Source organism: Coturnix japonica, chromosome 7 (assembly GCF_001577835.2).
Source record: "Coturnix japonica isolate 7356 chromosome 7, Coturnix japonica 2.1, whole genome shotgun sequence".
Taxonomy (NCBI): Eukaryota; Metazoa; Chordata; class Aves; order Galliformes; family Phasianidae; genus Coturnix; species Coturnix japonica.
In genome coordinates, this window is record NC_029522.1 from 24,335,812 (window position 1) to 24,359,405 (window position 23,594).

A 23,594-nucleotide genomic window follows, 5' to 3' on the forward strand; every position below is an offset into this window, starting at 1 on the left:
GCGGCACGCGGGGCTCCCGGGAACTCCCGGCCGCACGCATGGCCCTGGAGCACATGGGTGTGCGTGCCAAGGTGCGTGTGTGAGCAGGCAGCTGCAGTGTGCACGCTCATGTTGCACGCCCACGTGTGGTCATGCCTGCACGTGGGTATCCGATTCCATGCGCACACCCATCGCTGTGTGTGTGAGGATGCCGTGTGTGTGTGCAAAAGGATCGCCCACGTGGCCCCATGCATGTCCATCAGTGCGTGGCAAATTGTCGGCATGCGTTTGTCAGTGACCCCGTCCCCGTGTGTTTGTTTGCATGCATCTTAGCTCTGTGTCACTGCTGCCCTCCCTCTGCACTGTTCCAGTTGTTCTGAATGCTGACTCGCTGGGAGACGTCAGAGTGCAGGGGCTGTTCTGGGTCTGGGAGCAGCATTCCTTGGCTCCATCCCAGCCTTCCACAATCTGCTTCCTCTGGGGCTGCCTCGGTTTCCCCACAATGGGCTGAACATGCATGGCACTGGAAGACTGAATGCACTGAATGCCACCTAAAGCCTGGGGAAGGCAAGAGATTATTTTATGGGATCTGACCTGTGTCCTCCCTGCCATTGCCCCAGAGGCTGAAAACCCCAAAAATGTAGAGGGGAAGAAGAACCTGGAAAATGGAGATCCCAGCGTCCTGGGACCCCTCATTTCCCTAGTATCCCCCCAGACGCCCAGTATTGCCCCAGAACTCCTTATGTTTTCTCCTCTCCAGACCCTTAGAGACCCCCATATTCCCCAGAGCCCCAGCAGCATCCCTGCTGTAGCCGTGGCAACGCGGGTTGTGGGATGCTGGACGGGGAGCGTTGAGGAGCACAGGGAGGCCGCCAGGGGGAGCCCCGGCCCGGCCTGGGGGGTCAGGGGGTGGCGTGGGGATGTATGGGGGTGGGCATGGACAGGTTGTGTATGGAGGGACAGGGAGGGTTGTGGGGGGGGAATGATCCCAGACCTTGGTGCTGGGCAGTGTATGCTACAAAGCTTCCCAAGGGAAAAAGGGAAGTTGATAGTATGTTAGTTAATGATAATAACAATGCTGCAATGTTCATGGCTTCGTTTTTATTTATTTCTCAAATGGGAAGAGCACAATTTTCCCTTCCATTGCTTGAGCTGAAAACAGCTGGACAGATTAATTCAATCAAACTTGGGGAGAAAAAAAAAAAACAAAAACAAACCCTCTGGACAGAGACCAGAAATAGAATATTTGGGCCAAAAGAAATAAATAAACAAACAAATAAATAAATAAAATCTTTTTAGGAAAGTTTGTAGTAATACAGACAGGGGGAGGATGGGAAACCCGGATACTGGCTTGGCTGATGGAAAGCTCAGACGGCAGCACCCAAAACCATCCTCAACCTCTGCAAAGTCCCAGCCAGGGCTCCCACTGCCCCACTGTTCTGACACTGCTCTCCTGGGGGCTCCCATGTCCTCCCAGCCTCTGCTCCAGACAGCTGCTGCCACCACCCTGCTCTGCCCCTGCTCTCTCCAGCTCCAGGGACAGATGTCACCCTTACAGTCATGGGACCCCATCCGTCCTGAGCTGCCCAGCACACCCCCATCCCTATGCCCCAACCACCACCCCAGCCACCAGCACACCCTTCTGGGACGTGCTCTCCCTGCCACAGGCAGGGCTCTGGGCTCACTGCCACATGGGTCCTCTTCCCAACCATACCAGCACCCCGACCCACAGGCTGTCCCAGCCCCGGGCAGCTGGGCGGACAGGCTGGGCTGGCTGTGTGGCCGGGTGGCTCGCACCTGAGTCATGGCAAGCAGCCTCAGGCAGGTCGCCGGCCATGAGCCAGGGGGAGGGCTGTGATGCTGGGGGCTCTGTGGTGAGTAATGCCACTGCCAGGGGCATGGTCACCCCGTTCCCACCCCAAACATTGACTCACACAGCCGTCACTCCAGTCCCATAGGCAGGGGAAGTAGGAAGATGGTAAGGAGTGAGCTGTATGAGTTCCTTCCTCCTTCTCCTCCTGCTCCAGGTCCCCATGCTCCCGGTATCAGGATGGGTTCCTGGCCCAGTGCTTCTCCACCACCATCCATCCAGCAGCTCTGCCACACTCAGGGATTCCCTGGTGTTCCCTCCTGCACTGACCTCTGTGAGACTGTCCATGGACTTCCCAAATCCCCATGGGTTCCATAGAGTCCAGTACCTTGCACAAACCTGGAACATTTCTGGTTCTCTGAGCTGTATGGCTGGGGGTAGGTTGTCCCAAAGCAGAAGGGGCTAAGGAGTTTGCAGTGGCCCAGAGGAGCTGTGGATGTACTGTCTCCCTGCAGTGCTCAAGGCCAGGTTGGATGCGACTTTGGGCAAGCTGATCTATTGAGATCTGCTCCAAATGGCCTTGGGGTCGGATGAGAAGATTTCCATGGTCCCTTCCAAATGGGGAAAGAAGCAGGGAAGGAGGGGGCAGATCGGCTGGGCAGGGGGATGAGAAGGACAGAGAGAGATGGAAGGAGGGAGGGAGGTGTGTGGAGGGGGTAGGGGCGAGGAGAGCACAGCTGTTTCCAATCCCCCGCATAGAGGACCTGTAGCCCAGGCAATGAAGCCCACAGTGTGCCGTGCCAGTGTTCCACCACCACATTTATTGCCAGTCCTGTGCCCTCTGCACAGGATCCTGTTCTATGGGCTCTTATCCGTGATTCCCAAGCCACGACAAATGCTCAGTCCTGTGTTTAAGGGCTTTGCTGGCTCATCTGGCACTTCCTCAGCCCAGGGACACTGTTGGGACAGAAGGATCAACCTTCCCCCTGTCCACTTCTGCTACCAGCACTGAGTTGGTGGAACGTGGGGCTCCTCCCGCAGTCAGTGGGAGCATGTGGGTGAGATGCTCGCTCTTGGAAGCAGTTATGTCGTTAGGGGCTGGAGGAGGATGAAAGCGTTCTCCCTCTGGTTTGCCTTGGCATTGATCTGTGCGCAGGATCCCAGTGAGCACACAAACATCTGCTGCACCACAGCCCGGGCACTGGGGACTCTGGAACTGCGGGAGATGCTTTCCATGGGCTCTGCCCCTGCAGTATGGACCTCGGTGGGGATGCCACCGCTGGCTCCCACAGTCCCCGAGGGAAACATCACAGCCTTGGGGCCCAGCAGCAGCTTGCAACTCATTGCCCAAAGGAAATGCATTTTCCTCCCCGGTGCAAACAGGAACCGACATGCCGGCAAAGCTGGCAGCTCCCGCCAGCGCAGCTGTGCCGGCACAGAGACACGCGGTGCCCGCCTGGGGGGAGCACGGAGCCGGCTGTCGGTGTGGCGTGGGGGCCGTGGTGGCTGGGGACAGCGGGAGCTGCGGGGGCACTGCCTGCCCCTCCTGGCCACATACACCTGCTGGCTCCCAAGGGGTTAATTAAACCCGAGCTCAGGGGACCGCACTGCCCCCTCTGCCAGGACGGGATGCAATGAAGGTGCCCACTGACAGCCCACTTGATGCGGCTCTCTGTGTGTGCGCTCACTCCATGCCCCGTGTGTTTACTCTCTGCCATGCACACTCCCCCATGCAACACCTCACCCAACTCACACTGCACCCACCAACGCTGCACAAGCAGCACGCTCCACACATGCACATTCACACCAAGTACACGCTCGCCCCATCAGTACTTGCTCACCCCACCAGCTGTGCACAGCTGCCATACGCTCCGCACACATTCACCCTCATTGCTCCCACTTTCTCCTTGCACACGCACCACGCACAATCCATGCAGCGTACACACTTCCCCTTGTCACGCCCCCCACACCCTATGCATGCTCACTCTGTTACACACTCTCCTGTACTCATGAATTCTCTGCCCGTGCCCCATGCACACCCACCCACACCCCGTGCACACCCACCCACACCCCGTGCACTCACCTGCACCTCGTGCACACTCACCCCACACTCCGCATACGCTCACCCCAAGCCACGCACAGTCAGCCACTCTCTATGCACACCCTTTGCACACTTACCCAGCTCATCCATGCCCACAGCCTCCTGCCCCGTGCACACTCCCCGACCCCCTCGCACCGTGCACACTCACCTTGCACCCCTTTCACCAACGTCTGCGCACACGACCCCCGCACCCCTCACTCCCCGCTCCCCACGTACCCTTCCCCATCCCGCACGCCCCGACTCGGTTCCCCGCACACTCTTCCCCGCTCCGTGCCCGCTCCCCCCGCGCCGCCCGCTCCCTCCCCGCCAGGCTGCGTGCGACACGCCGCCTCCCCGCCCCGCTGCCACCCTCTCTGCCCCGTCCTTCCCCCGCGGGCTCCTGTCTGGACGTGTCGGGACTCGGGCTCCGGGCGCTGAGTAATGCTCGGCGCAGCGCGATCCCAGGCAGAGCCGCCGCCGCCGCCGCTCCGCGCCCAGCGCTACCGGGGCGCTCCGGCCGCGACCCTGCCCGCTCGGCCCGGCGATACCGGCGGGGGGGCCCGCGGCTCCCCATGTGCCTTCGGGCCCCGAGGGAGCCCCCGAGCCTCTTGCCCGGCCACCCCCCCCGGGCGCCCTGCCCACGCCCGCCGCGGCCCCGGAGCCTCGGGGCGCCCTGGGGAGCGGCGGCCGAGGGCCCCCCCGGCCCCCCGGGCCGCGCCGCTATGGGGGGCTGAGGCGGGAGGCTGAGCGCGGCGGGGCGGCGGTGGGCAGGGCGGGGGGCACGCGGCCCTCGCTGGGCTCGGAGGGCGCTGGGGCGGCGGGAGGCGGCGGGGGGGGCATCCCGGGAGGATGGCAGAGCCGCCCCGGCGAGCCGAGCCCCGGCGCGCAGGGAGCCAGTGAGAGGGAGGAGAGGGGAAAACACAAACAAGCAAACAACCCACAACAAACAAAGCGGGCAGAGAGCAGCGCCGAGCCCCGCCGCCCCTGCCCCAAAGGCGCCCGCCCGCCCGCAGCCCGCACAGCCGCTGCCCCAGCGAAGATGCGCCCGGCCCTGGCCCACGGACTCTGCTCGCTGCTGCTCAGCCTCTGGGTACCCAGGTAGGAACTGCCCCCATCCCCAGCGCCTCGACCCCCGGCGAGCCAACGCGCACAGCCCCGCTCCGGGGTCGAGCCGCGGCGGGGGCTCCGCGGGTCCTCCCCCTGCTGCGGTCCTTCCCCGGTGCGGTCCCCCCGCCGCCCCGCTCCCCGCGATCCGGCCGCTGTCAGGGTCGCTGCTCCCCCCGGCTCCGGGTGCTTCTCGTCATCCTCCCGGCCCGAGTCGCCCCAGCGGCTGCCCTGTCTGCCTCAGTTTCCCCGCTCTGCCTCGCGGGAGGCCGGGGAATGCGGGAGCGGCGCAGGGGGCCGCTGCCGCCGTCGAGGGAGAGATGCCGCCGGCATCACTGACTTCGGGCTCTGCACCCGGGGACCGCGCACCGGGGCGGGAGATAAGGCCGGTTCCCCCCCCGCTACACCCGGCGCTACCGATCCCGAAGGCGAAGTGGGGCGGCTGGGGGCCTCCTGCCTTCCAGAACGCGGCCCCCCCAGCACTCACCGCCCCCGTTCGGCTCCATCTCCCCGGGGTGAGTGGGAGCTCCCCTCTGCCCGCTCTGAAACTTGTGTGCTGCAGGCAGCCAGGGGTTAACGCTGCTGCTGGTGGGGTGGAGTCCCCCGCCCTTCCCCCTCCCTCCAGCCCCTTTAAATATAATTTGTTAACGTTGGGACTTGTATTAATTAAAGCAGCAGCCGCTGCAGCCTGTGACCTGGGGGCTTGTCACCGTGAAATCAAGTTTAAATCCTGATTTCAAGGGGGGAGCGCTGTGTCCTCCTAGGGACGGTGACAGTGACAGTGACAGTGACAGTGACAGTGACAGCCCCGTGCGGGTCCCCGGCTCCCATGAGCTCTGGGAGGAGCGAGAGGAAGCAGGACCTGCCCTCCTCTATTGAGGCCCTGCAGAACGGCCTCTGCCTCAGTTTCCCCTCTGTGTGTGCTATGGGGAAAATGACATTATCCATCCCCCTCCCTGGGGTGCTGCTGGGTGAAGGTGGTGGGCACTGGGGCTGGCTCAGGACAAGCAGGGGATAAGGTCCTTGCTGTGACGGGATGGGTGTAAACACACTTGGGAAGCTGGAGACAGCAGCAGCCTGACGCTGACAGCTCCTGACCTAGCTGTAATTCTGCAGGGACGCCTGGGCTGAGCCCTTCCTCCTTGCCTCCCTGCCTCTGGAGCTGCTTCTCTTCTGCACCCAGCAGGGCTTGAGGGAGTAGAGGGGGAGCAGCCCTCCTCTGCAGGGCCTGGCTGCTCTGTGCGGGAACTGCAGTCCATCCTGCAGCATTCTCCTCCAAGTCTCAGTTCTGTAACCAAGCTTCGAAGGGCTCCTGCACCCTGCTCCTCCCAGATCCCACCTCCTGGTTGTTCAAGGGCACAGGGATCCCTGCCTGGAGACTGAGCTGTCCTGAGTAAGGAGCAGTGCTGGACCCTGATGCAGGTGCAGGATGCTAAGGAGCATCCAGGGCAGGGACCCGAGCCTGCTGTGCATCCTGCAGATCCTTAGCTTGCACACTGTGGTCCTACCCATCTTCTTCTCCACATCTGCCTGTGCTGGCTGTACCACCCTCCTGTCTCCCACACTTCATCCACCTCCCTGTCTCACAAGACAGCATCTCTGCTTGGAGAAGTAGCTGCACCCCACTACCTTGTCCCCATCCATCTGCCAGCGCTTTCTGCTCTTAGAAGTGACTGCTCTCGTGGTCAGTGGGGCTGGGATGTGACTGTGGGTGGGTTTGGAATGACTGCTGGAAGCTTGTGAGTAATGCATCAGAGTGCTCAGCTCTGAAATTGCCAGGAAGAAAAAGGCTGGTCCCTCTGGTCACCTCCCTTGTGAGGACCAGCAGTACCATACAGTGGGTGCAGCGTGGACAGAGCCAGACCTGGGATGGATCTTGTGCTCTGGAGTCTTTGTGGATAGACAAGCCTGGGGGAAAACCTTCAGCTTACTGACTTGCTGTCACCCACAGGCAGCGGGCTCTGTGTGGGGAGAGGAGCATCTCCCCTCCCATTTGCCCCCACAAGGTCTTCCCCCTCCCCAAGCTCTCAGCACCTCACTCACCCCAAGCTCACACATTTCCCTTTTCCCCCCAAGCTCCTGTTCCAATGAGATCCTGGGCCTGAAGCTGCCATCGGAGCCGGTGCTGAACGCCAACACGGTGTGCCTGACACTGCCGGGGCTGACGCGGAGGCAGCTGGAGGTGTGTGTGCGGCACCCTGACGTGACAGCCTCAGCCATCCAGGGCATCCAGATCGCCATCCACGAGTGTCAGCACCAGTTCCGGGACCAGCGCTGGAACTGCTCCAGCCTCGAGACCAAGAACAAGATCCCCTACGAGAGCATCATCTTCAGCAGAGGTAAGGGCCAAAGAGCCTCTCTCCTCTTCCTCATCTTTCGCCCAGAAACTGCTCTCAGGAGCCTCACAGACTCCTCATGGGCACTCCACATCTCCTCTGTAGCCCAGGGGACCAGGCCAGGTCTTTGGCATCCTGCAGGTGAAGGCAGGGATATGAAGAAGCCTGAAGACCTGCCAGAGCAAGCAGCAGCAAACCTGGGCTCTTTTCCACGTGTCTTCTTTCTTGTCCTTGTCCTGAGCTGTCCAAAACTTTCCAGCATTCCCCCCCCTAACACACACACCATAGATGTAGGTGGATGCCTCACTCTGGGATTTGGTTTGGTGGATGGACTGTCCTATGCAGGAACAATGTTTTGGTGTATCATGGTGAGCAGAAGCAGCGGGAGGTAGGTAGGGATGTAGCCCATCATCTTGGTGCCCTGCATTGGCATTGACTGCCCAGAGCTGAGGGCTCCCTGCCTGTAGGACTGTGAGGCATTGGATTACCTGGGGACAGGCTCCCCTGGGAGCTCTGCTTTCTGCACAGCACAGATCAGGGTGGTGGCACGATGGTGGAACCTTCTGTAGGACTTGAGTGTTCCTTCTTCCTGTGCATGGGACCTGGTGCTCAGCACACAGCAAGGTGCTTGTTGGTCCAGGCCATGGGTGGGAGAGGTCAAGGCAGTGCTGGTGGCAGCACCAGTGCCTCAGTGAGCAGTGCCCAGGTTAGGGCCTGGCAGGGAGGGTGGGGACCAGCAGCCCTGATAAGCATCGTAGTATTTCCAGGTCTTGGAGGAATGTATTTGTTTCTGTTCTCCTCAGGAAGCAGAGACACAGGCACATGGAGATGTTTCTGTCTCCTGCTACCAGCACTTTGTTGTGATCCAGGGGAAGGAAGGAGATAAGGATCCTATGTGGTTGCTCAGAACCATTTTGGCATAGAGCAGATCTTGAGGCTGATGCCCTGATCTGCTTCCAGCCCACTCAGATCCCTCAATACTGGAGCTGGAGCTCTGGACTCTGCTTTGAGGCTGTCATAGACACACAGGAATGGAACAGCCATTGGAGCAGGGATGCAGGGTGCATCTCCCACCCGCAGCTGGTAGGAGATGTGAAGCGAGGGGTGCAGGCTCCATGCAGCAGGCATTAATGCATTTGGTCTGCAGGGAGCAGGTCTCTGCCCCATCCCTGCCGTGCCTGGGAACGCAGCGCGCTCGAAGGATTGTTGTTTGTAACCCGAAGTGACAGACCCCTTTAATCTTTCATTCCTTTTCCCACTTCTTCTGCCATCAGTTCAGCCGTGCGTGAACCTCACTTTAAATTATTTGTAGCTGCCTTCTCCTCCCGCTCTTCTCGCTTCTCCCTGCTCCACCCCGTCCTCCCACATCTCACACATCTCCCCAGCACCCAGCACCACATACCCAGTCCAGTCCGGTCTCACAAAGCTGGGGCTCAGTCCCATAGACTTGATGCAAACCCTAGGGAGCTGGGAACAAACAGGGAGGCTTCACACTGGGCATGATGGGAGCCCCATTCTGTATGGAAGAGTGGGGAAAAGGATGCTGATGGCCAGCAGGGGCAGGCGTACAGAGATGTGCCATGAGCTGTGGGCTGTCCCTGGTACCCAGGGGCTGTTGGCTAGGTTGTACCATGCATGGTTGCGTGCCATGAGGTTTGCTGTAAGTGACCCTTGTCCTGGTACTGCACATGCCAATGCACTCATGGCACAGTGCAACACTGACACTACCTGTCTGTGGGGCAGAGGCTACTTGAGGGGTACTGAGAGATCCAGTATGTCCCTTTGCTCATCCCAATCCCATCTATTTAGAGCTCTGAAAGAAGTGGGAACTGTACTCTGTCCTGGAGTGCAGTGCCCCTCTGATTTCCTTTGCAGCCTTTGGAGGCTGCGTGAGGTTTGCAAGCCTGTGTCCTCCCAGGAAAGACACCCCAGTGCCAAGGGGGCTGTGGGACCCAGCCAAAGCCTGATTCACCCAGCAAGGAGGGGGGGGACTCCCTGTCAGGCTGGGAGAGCCAGGTGCTGGGTAACAGCCAACTGTGATCTGCACTTGGTAAGGGCAGCATGCAGCAGGCAGGTGCTGTTATGGCCATCCAGAGCTTGGGACACCAGCACCCGGCCATGCAGAGCCCCAGCCAAGCACCAGTGCCCACAGACCGCAGTGCCTGGCCAGGTACAGCTGCAGCTGGGCTCTTGGCTGGGTTTTTGCTACCCTCAAGCAAGCTGAGGACTTTGCCCACTTGGCCCTAAAGCACACGCAGGTGCTATGGTTACTCAGCCACATCTCTGCGGGTGCCCACAGTCCCTGGATCTTCCCCCAAGGAGATGGGCACGAGCAGTGCCCTTGGTGATGGGCAGCATCTTTTCTCCCTGCAGCCCATGGAGCTCCTGGCTGGCAGTGCCATGGGCAGATGGGAGCTGCGTGCTTGGAGCGAGGGCTCCAGGCTGTCCCTGGCACGCCTGGGAGGTGCAGGGAGGCAAGTCGCGATCTGCAGGGAGCCGTTTAGTGCCTGGCGTGGGGCCAGAGCCTGGCAGGTTCACCTGCAGTTTAATTAGAGAGAGGGGAGGGAGGGAGGGAGGGAGCAGGACTGGGGGAGAGGCGGCGTGTTGGGACCAGCCGGCTTTTGCGGGTGGTGGTGGGAGAAGAGCTAGGAAGAGTTTTATGATGTACAGCGTCCAGCTAGCATTGCCCTAGGAGACCATGGAGCCCATGGGCTGGGACCACCTCCTTGGTCCCACACCCTTCTAAGAGATGGAGAAGCTGCTGTGCGCCCGGCAGAGTGCATCTGGGGCTCCTGCTAAATGTCCCCCATTTCTGAGGTGCCCAGAGACAGAGAGCCATGATGGAAAATTTTCCCTGCTAAAGAAGGTACTTAGGGATCTGACCATCCCAGGTCTGACCCTTTTGGACTCATCATTGGCATAAGGGAAAGAAAGATCTCTTAGTGGGTGCCCAGCAGTCCTTCAAGTACGTAATAGGCTGGGTCCTGGTTGTGCTGTCAGGGTCTTGTCCTCCATTCTCTCTTCCAGCAGGATGCAGTGCTTCCCACAGCTGTTCTCCCTGCTTCTCCCATGGCTACAGCCTCATCTGCAGTTCCTGGAGGGGTCTGGTGGCTTTGTCACCATCAAGGTCTTAGATGACTGGGGCAGATGGAGAGCCTCCCTCTGATGCACATCACGCTTGGCTGTGGTTCTTGGAAAATCCTCCCTTGCCCAGACTGTGGTTGTCACCTTCAGCCACCTTGCTCACTGCTTTGCGGCCACATCTGGACTCTTAGAGCAAGGACCATGAGCTGACCCTGGATGCAGAAATATACTGGCTCAACTGCAGCCTGGGCATTGCCTGAGCATTGTCTGCCCAGGGCCTGGGAGATGGGGACCCCTCAGCCTCTTCCATCCACTTCTGCATAGCTGGAGGGCAGCAGGGGAAGGAGAAGAGCTGGTGCTTGACCCCACGGGTTTCCCAGCTGTGGAGGGCACTAAACCAACTCAGCCTCTTCACCAGCAAGGAGACAGGCTTGGTAGACAAAATGGGTGGGGTACGTCTTCTGTCTGGTCTCCAGAAGGGATTTTAAGGAGATGCTGCATGGGAAATTGAGTTAGGTTGGGAAACTTGAGAGTGGGGCTAACGGAAAGGCAAGGCTGGAGAGGAGAGCATGAAGCTGGGTATAGGAGCTAGGCATGAGCAGAGGCAGGCAGGGGCACAGAGTGGGGAGGCGGCAGAGGGGCTCAGGGATGGAGAGGGGCACAGGGGCTGTTTGGGTGTGGAAGTGTTACCAGCACTGCCTCCCCGGGAGCTGCACCATTACCTGCCTGACGAAAAATGTTGTTCAACTTGTGCATTGGAAGGGACTGGCTCAGAGCAAGCTTGTCCGACACCGAAGAGAAGCTGGGAGAGGCTCCTGGTTGCTTTTAAGCAGCGCCTCGTTAATTTTTTAAATGCGGCGGTGTCAAATTAGCACACAAAAGAGCAGCACGACTTTAAATGCAGGTTTCCGAGATGCGTTTCATTTCCCTTTAATAAGATCATAGCGTTTGCTCAGCAGGCGGCCACGAACCACGGAGGAGGCATGCGTGCTGGCGAACATCTCCAGCACCAAGCGCACACGTTGGGCAGCGTCCCTGTCCCTGGCCGCCCCATCTGCAGCTAATGACATGTGCGGATGTCCTCGCTCTGCAGCGTGTAACGACAACCAGCTGCCTGCCCTGGCAGGGCGCGGTGCGGTCGCGGCACATTCTAGAAGTGGGGATGCACGATTTTTCCAGCCTTGTATCACATTTATAGGAGATTTCCACAGCTGGGAGGGAGGTGACCATCCTTTGGGGTGCACCCTCTCCTTGCTTCCCAGTGCTGGGGCTCAGGAATGGGCCACTGAGTGCAGCTAGAGGGGTTCTGCTGGTGCTCCGTGAGCCCACCCTGAGCCCCCCTCTCTCCATCCTTGCAGGCTTCCGGGAGAGTGCCTTTGCTTACGCCATCGCGGCCGCCGGTGTGGTGCACGCCGTGTCCAACGCCTGTGCCCTCGGCAAGCTGCAGGCGTGTGGTTGTGACCAGAAGCGACGGGGCGACGAGGAGGCTTTCCGCCGCAAGCTGCACCGGCTCCAGCTGGAGGCCATGAACCGCGGCAAAGGCATGGTGCACGGTGTGCACATGGAGCACATGCCGGCTGAGACCCCCGGCCTCCAGGACTCCTGGGAGTGGGGTGGGTGCAGCCCAGACGTGGACTATGGGGAGAAGTTTTCCAAGGATTTCCTCGACTCTCGGGAAACCTACAGGGACATCCACTCGCGCATGAGGCTGCACAACAACCGCGTGGGGCGGCAGGTGAGTGGCATCAGGGCTTCCTTCACAAAGCCATGCCATGCCCTCACTCCTAGATATATATTCCTGCACAAATAAGGAGCAATCTGCTGGGAATTCCCCAGGAAGGAGTGGCAGTGCTGGGTGCAGCAGCTCTGCGGTCTTCTCCTCTCCTGGGGTGGGAACACTGAGCTCTGGTTCCTCGAGCAGTGCTTGGTCACCACATGCAGAGTGCTGTCCCTTACCATGTACTGGCCTTACCCACTGCATCTTCACCTTTGAGGATGCTCAGCGCGTGCATCACGAGGGTTCTTTGCATGTAGAGAGGGCCAGCACATGCCTGGCTCCCAGCTCACCCCCTGCATTGCCAGGGGAGGTGACAATGCCACCGAAGGCCACTGTTGGTGGCAGTGGGATGTGGGTTTCTGTACTGTAGTGGTTATCACATTCGCCTGATACATGGAAGCATCCTCCAAGTCAGATGGGCACTGGTCATCACGGCCTTGAGTTTGCATAGGGAGCCCGAGGGCAAAGGGTTGCCCCAGAGCTTCCTATGCAAACCAAAGAGCCCAGCATGCAGGAGGCTCTGCAAGCCCTCCTAACCCGCCAGATCAGAGAGTAAGAGGATGAAAGGCAGCCTGGAACTACCCATTACCCTCACAACAAAGGGCTATGATAAAGCTCTTATGAGCGTGTCTGGGAGGAGCTGGGAATGTGTGAAAGAAAGCACCAGCGAGTCAGGGCATGTGCTGAACGCGGGTGTCTGTGAGAGGGGAGAAGGACATGGCCAGGATAGGGATGCACGAAGGAGAGGTGGTGGCAGAGTCCTGGGGGACTCATGAGTGCGGTGGGCTTTTGCTCTCCATGCAGAGGGAGAAGCCGCCGTCTACAGGCCAGGATGCTGCCACGCAGGGCTTGGGATGCCTGGCACAGTAGCTTGGATGGTCCATGTTGTGTCATCCATGCTCCATCCCATGAGGACTGCAGCTCTACAGACGGGTCTTCCTGGTTCAGCCACGGGAAAGGAACATGGGAAAGAGAGGGAAGATGGTGATGACAGCATGTTCCCGGGATGGCAGGAGCAGCTGGTGTTCCCTGCTGGCACACCCAGGGCATGGCAAGTGAATCGGCACAGCTCACGGCCTGCGAGGCAGAGGCTGTTCCCAGCAGGAGACAGGGCTCTCCGCAGGATGAAAGCCAACCTCCAGCCCAGCCCAGACCTCTGCGCCATGTGCCCAGAGCTCCAGGCGTGTTTCCCTGACCTACCTTCATTACCATAAGTGCTTAGCAACGGGGAGATTTACTCAAAAACAAGTGGCAAAAAATACCCACCCCCACCAAAACAAGGCACTCCTTGTGCACGCATCTCCCCCAGGGATGGAGCAGGAACAGACAAAGTGCACCTAGCACAAAGCAGGGTGGCCAGGGATGGCTGGGACATCATGGGATGTGGCCTTGCATGGGGCCACATATCCCCTCAAGCCCCTGTGGAGCATAAGAATGCAATCATACTAGCACGTTTGGGATGCTGTGTACCAGCCCCAGCCTGGCTTGGGCATCCAGAGGTATTGGGGTGTCCCTGTAGGAGGGGGATTTGCTGGGGCTAGGGTCAGGTAGACTTATTGGGAAACTCTTTCTCTGCATGCTGAAGCTGGGGCTGTGCAGGAAATTGCTTCCCAACCACGACAAAACTGGTGGCAAAGTGCTTCAAAGCACCTGCTGCCTTCCATCTCTCAGTGCTTTGTAATTTGGAGCTAATTTCCCTTATTATGTAGTTACTTCTGGGCCAAGGAGTGCAGTGTGGGGCACGGGGACTGGCCTCTTAACTTCCTCTCTGCTCCTGAGGTAGCAGCAGGAGATGTTCAGTCCCTGAGCCAGGGATGGAGCTGAGGGTGGCACAAGCTGCTTCCATTTAAGATGTGCAGTGGCTCTGTGCCCATGGGGTCACTGGGTGTGAGCTGTTTGCCTTGGCGTGGCCAAAGCAGCATCCCTGTCTGGGATGGCACACCCTGGCTGCTGGCACTGTCCCCTCCTCCTGGCATAGCTACCGTGGTCCTCCTTGTCCCTTGGTTAGCCACATTCCTCAGCCAGCACAGCAGTATAGAATCCCAGAACCATCAAAGTTGGAGAAGACCTCTAAGGTCATTTAGTCCAACCATCAACCCATCCCCACCATGCCCATTAACCATGCCCTTGGTGCCACATCTCCACAGTTCTTCAGCACCTCCAGGGACAGTGACTCCACCACCTCCCTGGGCAGCCTGTGCCACTGCATCACTGCTCTCCCTGAGAAATGTTTTTTTCTAGAGCACTGACTTCTGTGGGAGCAGATACATGGCAGTGGCCTCCCTACATCACAAGTCAGGACCGTGAGCATCTCTGGCTTCTGCTTGAAATTCGGCTCTTGTCATAACATGGTACACCCACATGGTCCATCCCCAGGGAGCTCTGTGTTGTTTTCTCCATCCCCCAAACGCCATATCTTCCCCGCTAACCCCTCTGTCCTGCGCTCCGCCCCGCAGGTGGTGATGGACAACATGAGGAGGAAGTGCAAGTGCCACGGCACCTCGGGGAGCTGCCAGCTGAAGACCTGCTGGCAGGTGACACCCGAATTCCGCCTGGTGGGGTCCCTCCTTAAGGACCGGTTCTATGGTGCCACTCTCATCCGGCCCCACAACCGCAATGCAGGGCAGCTGGAGCCAGGCCACGCACGGCATCGCCGCCGCGCCGGCATCAGCGAGCTGGTCTACTTTGAGAAGTCACCCGACTTCTGTGAGCGAGAGCCAGCGCTGGACTCGTTGGGCACCCAAGGGCGCCTGTGCAACAAGACCAGCCCAGGCATGGACAACTGTGAGAGCCTGTGCTGCGGCCGTGGGCACAACATCCTGCGGCAAACCCGCAGCGAGCGCTGCAACTGCAAGTTCCACTGGTGCTGCTTCGTGGCGTGCGAGGAGTGCCGCATCACCGAGTGGGTCAGCGTCTGCAAGTAGCTGCCTGCTCGCCCCAGGGTGCCGGGGACGAGCTCGCCCCGGCACTGGGGAGTGATGGATCTGCCGCTTCCCTCCTCTCCGGAGATGCTCAGCACGAGGGCCCTCTGAAACCAGCACTTTGTCATTGTCACCCAGGGTGGGGGCTGCTTGTGCCCACCCAGCCCCGCAGCACCGGGAGCGCACAGCCACGCTGTACAGACTGCCGACACCAGCACCGCTCGGGGGGCACAGGGTGGGCGCTGGGATGGGGTGGGGTGGGATGGGGATGGCAGGGCACGGGGTGGGAGGGCAGGGGGATGCACTGGTATCGCACATAGGCTCCTCTGGCTGTGTGCAGGGCTGCGCACTGAGTGGGATGGAGACGGAGCATCCCTGGGATGGAGGTGGAAGCTTTCCATGGGATGGAGATGGAGCATCCCATGGGACAGAGGGGGCACAGCCCCCCAGCTGGGTCTCACCTCTTGTAGTGCAGTGGCATGCCAGAGAGGAGGGTGCCCGGGACTGTACTGTGCGTGCCTGTTATTGTATGGTAAGTTATTTCCTGATTGTGAATAAAAGTGGATTGGAGACAGTGCTGAATGCTCTTCCTCCTGTCCAGGGCTTTGCTCCTGAGTGTGCTAACAGGATGGATGGGGCCTGCAGGACTGCTGCCCCCCAACAGTGCCCTGCTGCCATCACAGCCCTGGGAGCTGTCTGGGCACACACTGGACCCCATCCAGCCATGGAAATCCCTGCTGTTGGCCCCATAGCCCTGCTACTGCCCCCGTGCTGCTGGGAGCTGCCAGGGGCAGGGACAAGGATAGGAGTGAGGCACTGCAGACTTCAGACATCCGTCCTGCTGGCACCCCACTGCAGTGGCAGGGAGGGCACCCATCCAGCCTGCTGAATCACACCACTGGTATCTCCCGGCTGATAGCTTCCCTGCTCCTCCCACAGCTTCGTGCCCCTTGAGGCTATGCAAAATAATAAATGAAGGGGAAAGAAATAGAAATCAAGGGGGAAAATACCAGGCTGGGAGGAAGCATGTGCCCCAGGTGTAGCAGGGAGGAGCCCTGCGTCCTTGTTTCATAATGCTTCTGTGGGCACCCTGAGACCTGCTGCTGGCTGGGCATGAAGTGTGTCATGGGACGAGATGTGTTTAAAGATGCAGAGAGGGATTGCAGTTGTGGACCATTCTCCCAAGGACTTAACTCGTCCCCCAGCTCGATGTGCAGGTAGCTCCAAGGCATGGGCTGCCTTATCACAGAAGCTCCTTTGCTTGTGGGGCTATCTGGCTCCCAGTGCAATACCAACACTCAGATCTGCTTTGCACCTTCCCTTGCTGTGCATCTGGGACCCACAGGCAAGATGCCAGAAAGCCTGTGGTTGCAAAGAGTGTCCCTGTGTTTCACTAATTGGTAAACCAGCTGCCAAGCACCCATCCTTCCAACCACACAAGAAGCCTGCAGGACACCTCCTCTCCCATGATAACTATTGAGCTCCCAGAGCCATTTTCCAGGCAGGGCTGGGCTTCTTGGGGACTGTGTATCTCAAACCCCACCTCTTCCAGCTTGAGTGCAGCCTTCCTCCTTCTCCAGGACAGAAATGCAATGCTCCCTTGACTTGGGGAACTCAACATGGTTGACTTGTCACTGGGGGTTCTTTCCATGTCCCTCTGTCCCATTTGCTTCATTCTTGGCTGGCAGATAGGATTGGTCCCAGTCCCCCAAAGTGTCTAATTTCCTCACATTTGCATGGGGAGGCTGTTCCCAGCCAACCATGTGGACAGGTGGAACTTACACCAGTGTTGGAGTGAAGGCAGGAAAGCCTTCCATCTCCCTTAAACCAACTGAAGTAAATCTCACTTGTCCATGCAACTACGGAGAGCAATAGGAAACCTGACCTTAGCGTGACCACCAAAATGGCAATCAAGAGACCTGAGCTGATCACTCTGAACTTCTGCCAGGTCTGGTGCTGGATGTGTGGCTGCCCAGTTGAGGGTACCCCATGCTGATGCTATCTCAGAGGTCGGCTTTGTGCCCATTGCCAGACACAGCATGGAAGAGCCATGGGGGCAGCACAGCAGGTTGTGCTGATGCTTTCCTCTATCCCCAAACCCCAGCATGTCTCCTGATTCTGGAAAGCTCCAACAAGGGTGGGGAAGGTCTCTGGGGGTGGCAGGAGGGAATGGGGGGGCTGGGACTTTCCCCAGGAGATCACAGGAGGAACTTTGGCTGGAGGGTGGGGGGAACCAGTGAGGAGTTGCTACATCATGCCCCAGTGAGTCGTGAGTAACTCCTCTGGTATTTATTCCTTGCACAGAACAGTCATCACAGCCAGATCCTGCCTGGGGGAATCACTACACGGGAACACCCAGCCCCATCCAAATTCCATTCCTTCTCCCAGCAGAGCCTACATGGAGCAGAGCCACGATAGAATGGCTCCCTGGAGCCCCTGCACCATCCCATCCCCTCACTGAGGTGGCATAAGCGTGGACACCAGCACCTGCTGCTGGCAGGCAGAGCATGATGAGCTGCCAACCATCACCAGATCTATGGAAGCAACCGAAGAATAAACCCTGGCTGCTGGACTGCTGTTCTGAATGGAACAGCCTCTTTCTTGCCTTGCTCTGGACAGCTCGCCCCCAGCAAGCTCTCTGGGTGGGAGGCAGGTGGCCACGGTCTGAGAACACTCCTGAGAGCCTGGCTGGCACCCTGCTGCAACTTGAGCTGCAGAGAAGTGCTCCAAGGCTTTCCTGGAGTTCAGCCCCAACATGTCGTGCTTGGCACCAGCACCCGTGCAACCCCCCCTCGAAAAAATAAAAAATAAATATAAAAAAATTGGCCCTAGCTGACCCGTTTGGCAAGGCAAAGTACCTACAGCAAGGCAGCTGCTGGCTCAGGAGAGGAACCCAGGACCTTGTTATGTGCTCCCAGTGCCATGGTTGTGGGGAGATTTGGACCAAAATGCCTTCAGTCTTGCACATCCCATCATCCAGCACCAGAAGAACACAACAGTCTCTAGCACAGACCTGTGAGCTTCAAGAACAGGACACCCTCTTCTTTTTCTTGTCTGCTGTGCAGAGATCTGCCTTGGTTGGACAACACTGGCTTTTCTTCGTCCCCCATCCAGAGTTGAAGAAGAGGAAGGCAGGTTCCACGGACAGGGAGGGATGTCAGGGTTCCCCAGAAACCCCAGTACCCTTCTTCCATGAGGCAGATGGAGGGGGCAAGGGAATGTGACAATTTGGGGCACACATGGAAAGGGGGTAGCGCTGCAAGGATGGATGGAAGAAAGGAGAAAAGCTCTTCTGAAATGCATGGGGAATGCCAGGGGAGACTTCACTTGTGCCACTGCCATTCTTCCCACCATGGGGATAGAGAGGGAGATCACAGGGGGCAGAACTGGCACAGAAGCAGGCAAACCAGTGCTGGGGAGGTAGGAGCAGGTGGCTGCAGCCAGGGGATGAAAGTGCAGGGTCCTGGGGGGAGGACACAGAAGAGGTGCAGAGGTAGCCAGCACAGCCAGGTGCACAGGGAAGGGGTGGGGGGAAAGCAGGGAAAAGAGGCCAAGTGCAAAGAGAGCAAAGGGGGTGGAGGAAGAGAGAGCACGGCCAGAGAGGCAGACTTGAAAGGGGGAGTGAGGCAGGGGAGAGATGAAAGGGCGACGGCACGGGTGCTCCTGCCTCCTCCCTGGGGCTCCCTGGGCTCTGTAATCCCCGGGGAGCTGCCTCCTCTCATGTGGTGGCCTGCAGCTGTGTGCGGTCGGCTCAGCCCCACTGCTCCGCACAGAGGGACTTTCCAGGAGGGGGAGAAACCAACACAAAACACATGACTTAACCATCGCCTGCAAACTTCAGCGCATGCGAGGTCTGGGGACACCCCAGTGTGCATCCCACTGGGTTTGAAGCCAGCCGCAGGCGTGTTGTCTTCTGCCCTAGGGAGCATCCTGGTGGGCAATGCTCCAAGGTGGTTGCACACGTGGCAAGCAGGTGGGATGTGCCTGGATCAAGCATCACTCATGGTCTCATGGAGGGCCCACAGATGCATCCCAGGGCATAGGTGTGGGTGCAGGAGCCACATGTGCTCTGTCCCTCTCTATCGTGTGCTGAATTGCATCTCCAGGCCACCAGGCTTGGCATTAGGTTGCAGCAGGACTTAGCAGACAAAGCTAGCTCCCATCCCACTGGGTCACTTACTCTGTGGAAGCAGCCCTCCCAGTAAATTCATGACCTGGGATGAATGGGATATCTCCATTGTTTGTGCCCAGTTCAGGCCATTGGAGTGGGGCGCTTATTTGTATGAGGGGAAGGTGCCGCTGGACACCCCTGAGTCCCTTGAGAGAATTACACTCTCTGTAGGACCCTTTCCTTCCAAAGCCCCTCACAGAGCTCTGTCATCTCAGCTCCATGGGCATCACCTCTCCATGGAGATCCCAACAACTCTTATCTATTTGGGTACCTCTGAAAGTGCACCAGCTTCCTCCAGAATCTCCATCCTCCAGCAAAAAAAAGGAACATGCTGTGGGGCACCGAGGTCCTGCCCAGCCCTCATACACCATCCCCACATGCTCTGCACCTGTTATGGAGTCTCACACAGCCACTGGCCCCATGTAAATAGCAGTGCCAGGTAACTTGCCTCTGCTTACTGCTTACACATGTTTCTGGGCATGGTGGACAGCATGCTACTCACAAGCATGAGGACACATCCACGTGACGCACATCCATGCCACCTGCATCCCTGCTCACTGTTGCTGCAGGATCCTGATGGATGCGACAGTCTGCAGCCCTCAGCTACTGTCCATTCACACCATTTGCACCACACCATGAGCATATTGTCCCAAGAGGCCCCAGGCTCTCTGCTCACTTGCAGCTTCAGTCCAGGAATATATCCCTGGGGGCATCCTAAAGTCATGCTACCAGCAATGAGAATGACGGAGTGCATTCAGCCAGCAGCTGGGGAGCTTGCAGTACTGGTGGAGTTTGAGTCAATGGAAGTGACAGCTTTCGAGGAGATCAGTCCCAGCCCTTCCAGTTACTCTGTCCCAGCATTGCTATCCTCCTAGTTCCTGACTCCAGCTGCATCCTCCTGACATACCCTTGCCCATGCTGGGTACCCATGATGGGGTGCCACTGGTCAGCAGTTGGAACTCCCCAGGATTTTTTGACTCAGCTCCTGCCCATCCCTCTGTGGTGATGCCATTTCCTTGCAGCATCCCTCTTTGCAGCCACAGCCACTGTGAAGCCCCAGGCTGGCTTGTTGTCACTGACCATGGACCGCAACATCCCTCAGCCAAGCAGCACGCTGTGTGAGCGAGCCCAGCTCCAGCTGCTGGCTCAGTGGGCTCCCTCACCAGCTGCCCGTGTCAGGCTGCAAACAAACAAACCACCACCCAAGCACCGAGCCGCAGCAACTCATCCCCTCCTCACGGCGATAATTACAGTGAGGCAGCTGGTTAGCCATGCCGTGTAAACACAGCGCTCTCCTCCACCACTGGGGCAGAAACAACCTCCTTCAGGGGAGCAGTAATTTCACGAGGGGGTCCGCATTGTTGTCGTGAGGGCTGTGGCCAGAGGCTTTCATCTCGGCCTTTTGATGCAGGGCAGGGTAGAGATGGCAGCCGGCAGCAACACACCTCTCAATTTTCCAACCCCTGAGTGGGGAGTGGAGCCTCTCTGCCCTTCCCAGCCCTCAGGCCAGCTGCTGGTTCCCTCTCCCTCGCTGAGATGGGTGAAGGTGCGGCAAAGGATGAAGGATGGAGCTGCAGGGGTGACCTTGCACCATCCCTTCCAATGCTGTAGCTGCTCTAGAGCTAATGGACCAGGAGCAAGAGCGCACATACCTTCACGATGGGAACCCTTTGGAACCAACTAGAATGGTGTAGCTGACCATGTAAGGTGACCAGAACCTTGGTGATGTCACCTCTTACAGAGCAAGCCCAGACCATCACATTCAGAATATTTCACCCCTCCCACAGGCATGATACCACATCTCCCATCCTGTCCCTTTGGAACCAGTGGAGGGGTAAGATGTTCCCTCTGGGGAAGGAAGTGACATGAGTCCTGCCTGGCTAAGAGTATGGTAGATTCTCCTGTGATGCCAGCAGACACAGCCACCCCATGGCACTGCTCTCATGCATCCATGGGTGTTAAATCCACAGCTCTGAACCACATCCAGCTTGGGCACGTGCACCTGTCAGAATCCCTTCCTTGCTATCCATCATCTAGGGGGAGAAGGGAAGCTGGTGCCCCCCAGTGATGCCCACCCATGCCCACCCCAGCGCCCAGGGAAGGTGCTGGCTGTATCTGGGTGCCACTGCCAGGTGCTGCAGGTAGGATCTGCCCGGCACCCCACTGACGTCAATTGGCCTGCAGCACTGGGAGCACCTGGGAGCTGCACAGAGAGCAGGTAATTGTTAAATACAGGCTGAGATAGGCTGAGTGCAGAGGGCAGGAGGCCAGGAAGGTGGCAGACACCTCACCAGGGCTGGTGTGGTTTACACAATCTGGGCTTTGTTCATTATCTCCCCAGGCTCTCGTGGCAATGAGTTAACAACCCATGCTGCCTTGATTACAGGGTGCTGTGCAGAGCCTTGCAAAACCTTCCCCAGCGCTCTCGCCTCAGCTGGACACAGTGACAGGAGAGGGGACACAGCTGGGCTGCAGCTGCCCATCACAGCCTGGTGTGTCCTGGGCTGCTTTCTCCTTGGGGCAGCAGCACCAGGCTGGGATATGTCACCTTGGTTACAGTCCTGCCTCCAGCACGAACATCACCTAGGACAGAAGTTTTGGTCCACACTGGCTCCCCACACAGTGCTCCTGAGGGCTCAGAGCATCCCCATCACTGCTGGACAAACAAGTAAGGTCCTTCACACCAGATCTCAGCCAGCAGATACCCAGGCTATATACAGATGCACAGCTGACCCCAGGGGAAGCCCTCATCTTCCCAACAGCACTGTCTGTGGGCAGAACCACAGCACTGTGCTGGTTCCTGGGCACCAAAAGCCCCACGCCATGAAGCAGAACCTCCTGTCCCGCAGGTAGAACCTGCCCTCACCCTCACCCCCAGCACAGCTACACACACGCCATGCTTGTCTGCTCACTGTTTCTCACTGCAAGCAGCTGCCAGCCTGCACGTCACCTACTCGACAGGGCTGTCACTTTCCCACATGCAAGCTCACATGTGTCCCTGGGACACACCAGCAAGGGCCCCATACCCTGCCTTGCTGACTGCAAGCTTCAGGCAGATCCCCGGTGCACCCCCTGCCATGAACCAGACACAATGCTCTGTGCTAAAACCCTGCAAAAAAAGGAAAACAGGGCCAGGAAGGGGCCAGCTCACACAGTTACCCCCGCCAAGCCAGGCTGGGACACAGTTCTCACCATGGGACCTTCCCACCAGTACAGTCCCCATCTGGTTTTCAGCTGTGTCTGTGCAGGAGAGGTCTTGGTGCAGGGGAGCTGCCATGGCCTCTGTGCACAGTGTTGGTATGAGCCTGGATCCTTGTATCGCTGCGAGAAGCAAAAAGGGGTGACCCGTGTTATGCAATGTCCTCTCAAGTTGCAAGAGGCTGCATAGCATCTCATACCTTGCACCATGGGGTCTGTGACCTACTCTGCTCCATTGGTGCATCTCCTTGTATGCATCCACTGCATTTTCTTTCTGATTTGAGACAACCTCTCCATCTCCAACACAGCGAAGATCCCACAGGGGAAGGGGGGAACCCAAACCACTTATGAGAATGGAAACACTTTGCATTTTCTGAGGCCCAGCAGCATCTGCAGGAGCAGAGCCTGGCTGTGGCCAGCTCCCTGCAGCTGCCTCTCCGATCCCACCAGCCCTGGGGCACGCGGGCAGTGACAGGTGAGTTGGCAGCAGCCCCAGCTCCGGCTTCTTCTATCGTGAAGAGCTGGCAGACATCAAGGAGAAGCAATTTGCTGGGATTCTTCTGGCCAGGCGTGCCCCACCACCCACACTCCGCTCTCACCTGTGCGGACAGGAGGCACGTGCTCTGATGTTTCCCGACACCCGGCACTGCTGCAGGTTGTGGTCTCTGGGCAGGGGCTGGCTTTGTTCCTCCCCGCACACCAGCTGGGAGCTGCGTCCGCCTGCAGGACTGTTGGAAGGGTTTGCCCTTCGCAAGGTTAGACACCAAATGCATGGGGCTTTCACAAAGAGCACTGAGGCAGCTTTGATTCATACAGGACCAAACCGGCTCCAGGAGAGCAGCGATGCTCTGCCCTTCCCTGTCCCACAGCTCCCTAACATCCTTTGGCTGTAGGCAATCCCGTTGCATAGCCAAGCTTCCCTTCCACACTGGTGCTCTGAATCACTGAGTGTCATGCTGTCACATCTCACATCCCATGCAGGGCAAGCACTCCATCTCCTCACAGCTCCAATCTCCCAAGCCCAGCTTGGGGGGGACCTGCCCCATTATCCCTTACCTAAAAAAATCAATCTTGGAGGCTCATGCCTATTGCCGAAGAGCCACCACCACTGTGCAGCCAGGGCAGGCGTGCACA

At 58.6% G+C, this 23,594-nt stretch overlaps 1 protein-coding gene across 1 annotated transcript; it reads left to right on the plus strand.

Annotated features, from left to right (window-relative positions):
- The first annotated feature begins 4,638 nt into the window (after window positions 1–4,638).
- Window positions 4,639–15,338, plus strand: WNT10A (Wnt family member 10A). The gene is made up of 4 exons (XM_015869244.2): window positions 4,639–4,967; window positions 7,050–7,312; window positions 11,752–12,128; window positions 14,627–15,338. The coding sequence occupies exons 1-4, from the start codon at window positions 4,909–4,911 to the stop codon at window positions 15,092–15,094; spliced, it is 1,167 nt and encodes a 388-aa protein (XP_015724730.1). The 5' UTR covers window positions 4,639–4,908; the 3' UTR covers window positions 15,095–15,338.
- The last annotated feature ends 8,256 nt before the right edge of the window (window positions 15,339–23,594 follow it).

Bases quoted from the DNA above. Each gene is read 5' to 3' on its own strand.
- WNT10A (XM_015869244.2), top strand. From the start codon at position 4,909: ATGCGCCCGGCCCTGGCCCACGGACTCTGCTCGCTGCTGCTCAGCCTC. The intron at 4,968-7,049 runs GTAGGAACTGCC...TTTCCCCCCAAG, and splicing joins CTCAGCCTCTGGGTACCCAG to CTCCTGTTCCAATGAGATCC. The intron at 12,129-14,626 runs GTGAGTGGCATC...TCCGCCCCGCAG, and splicing joins ACAACCGCGTGGGGCGGCAG to GTGGTGATGGACAACATGAG.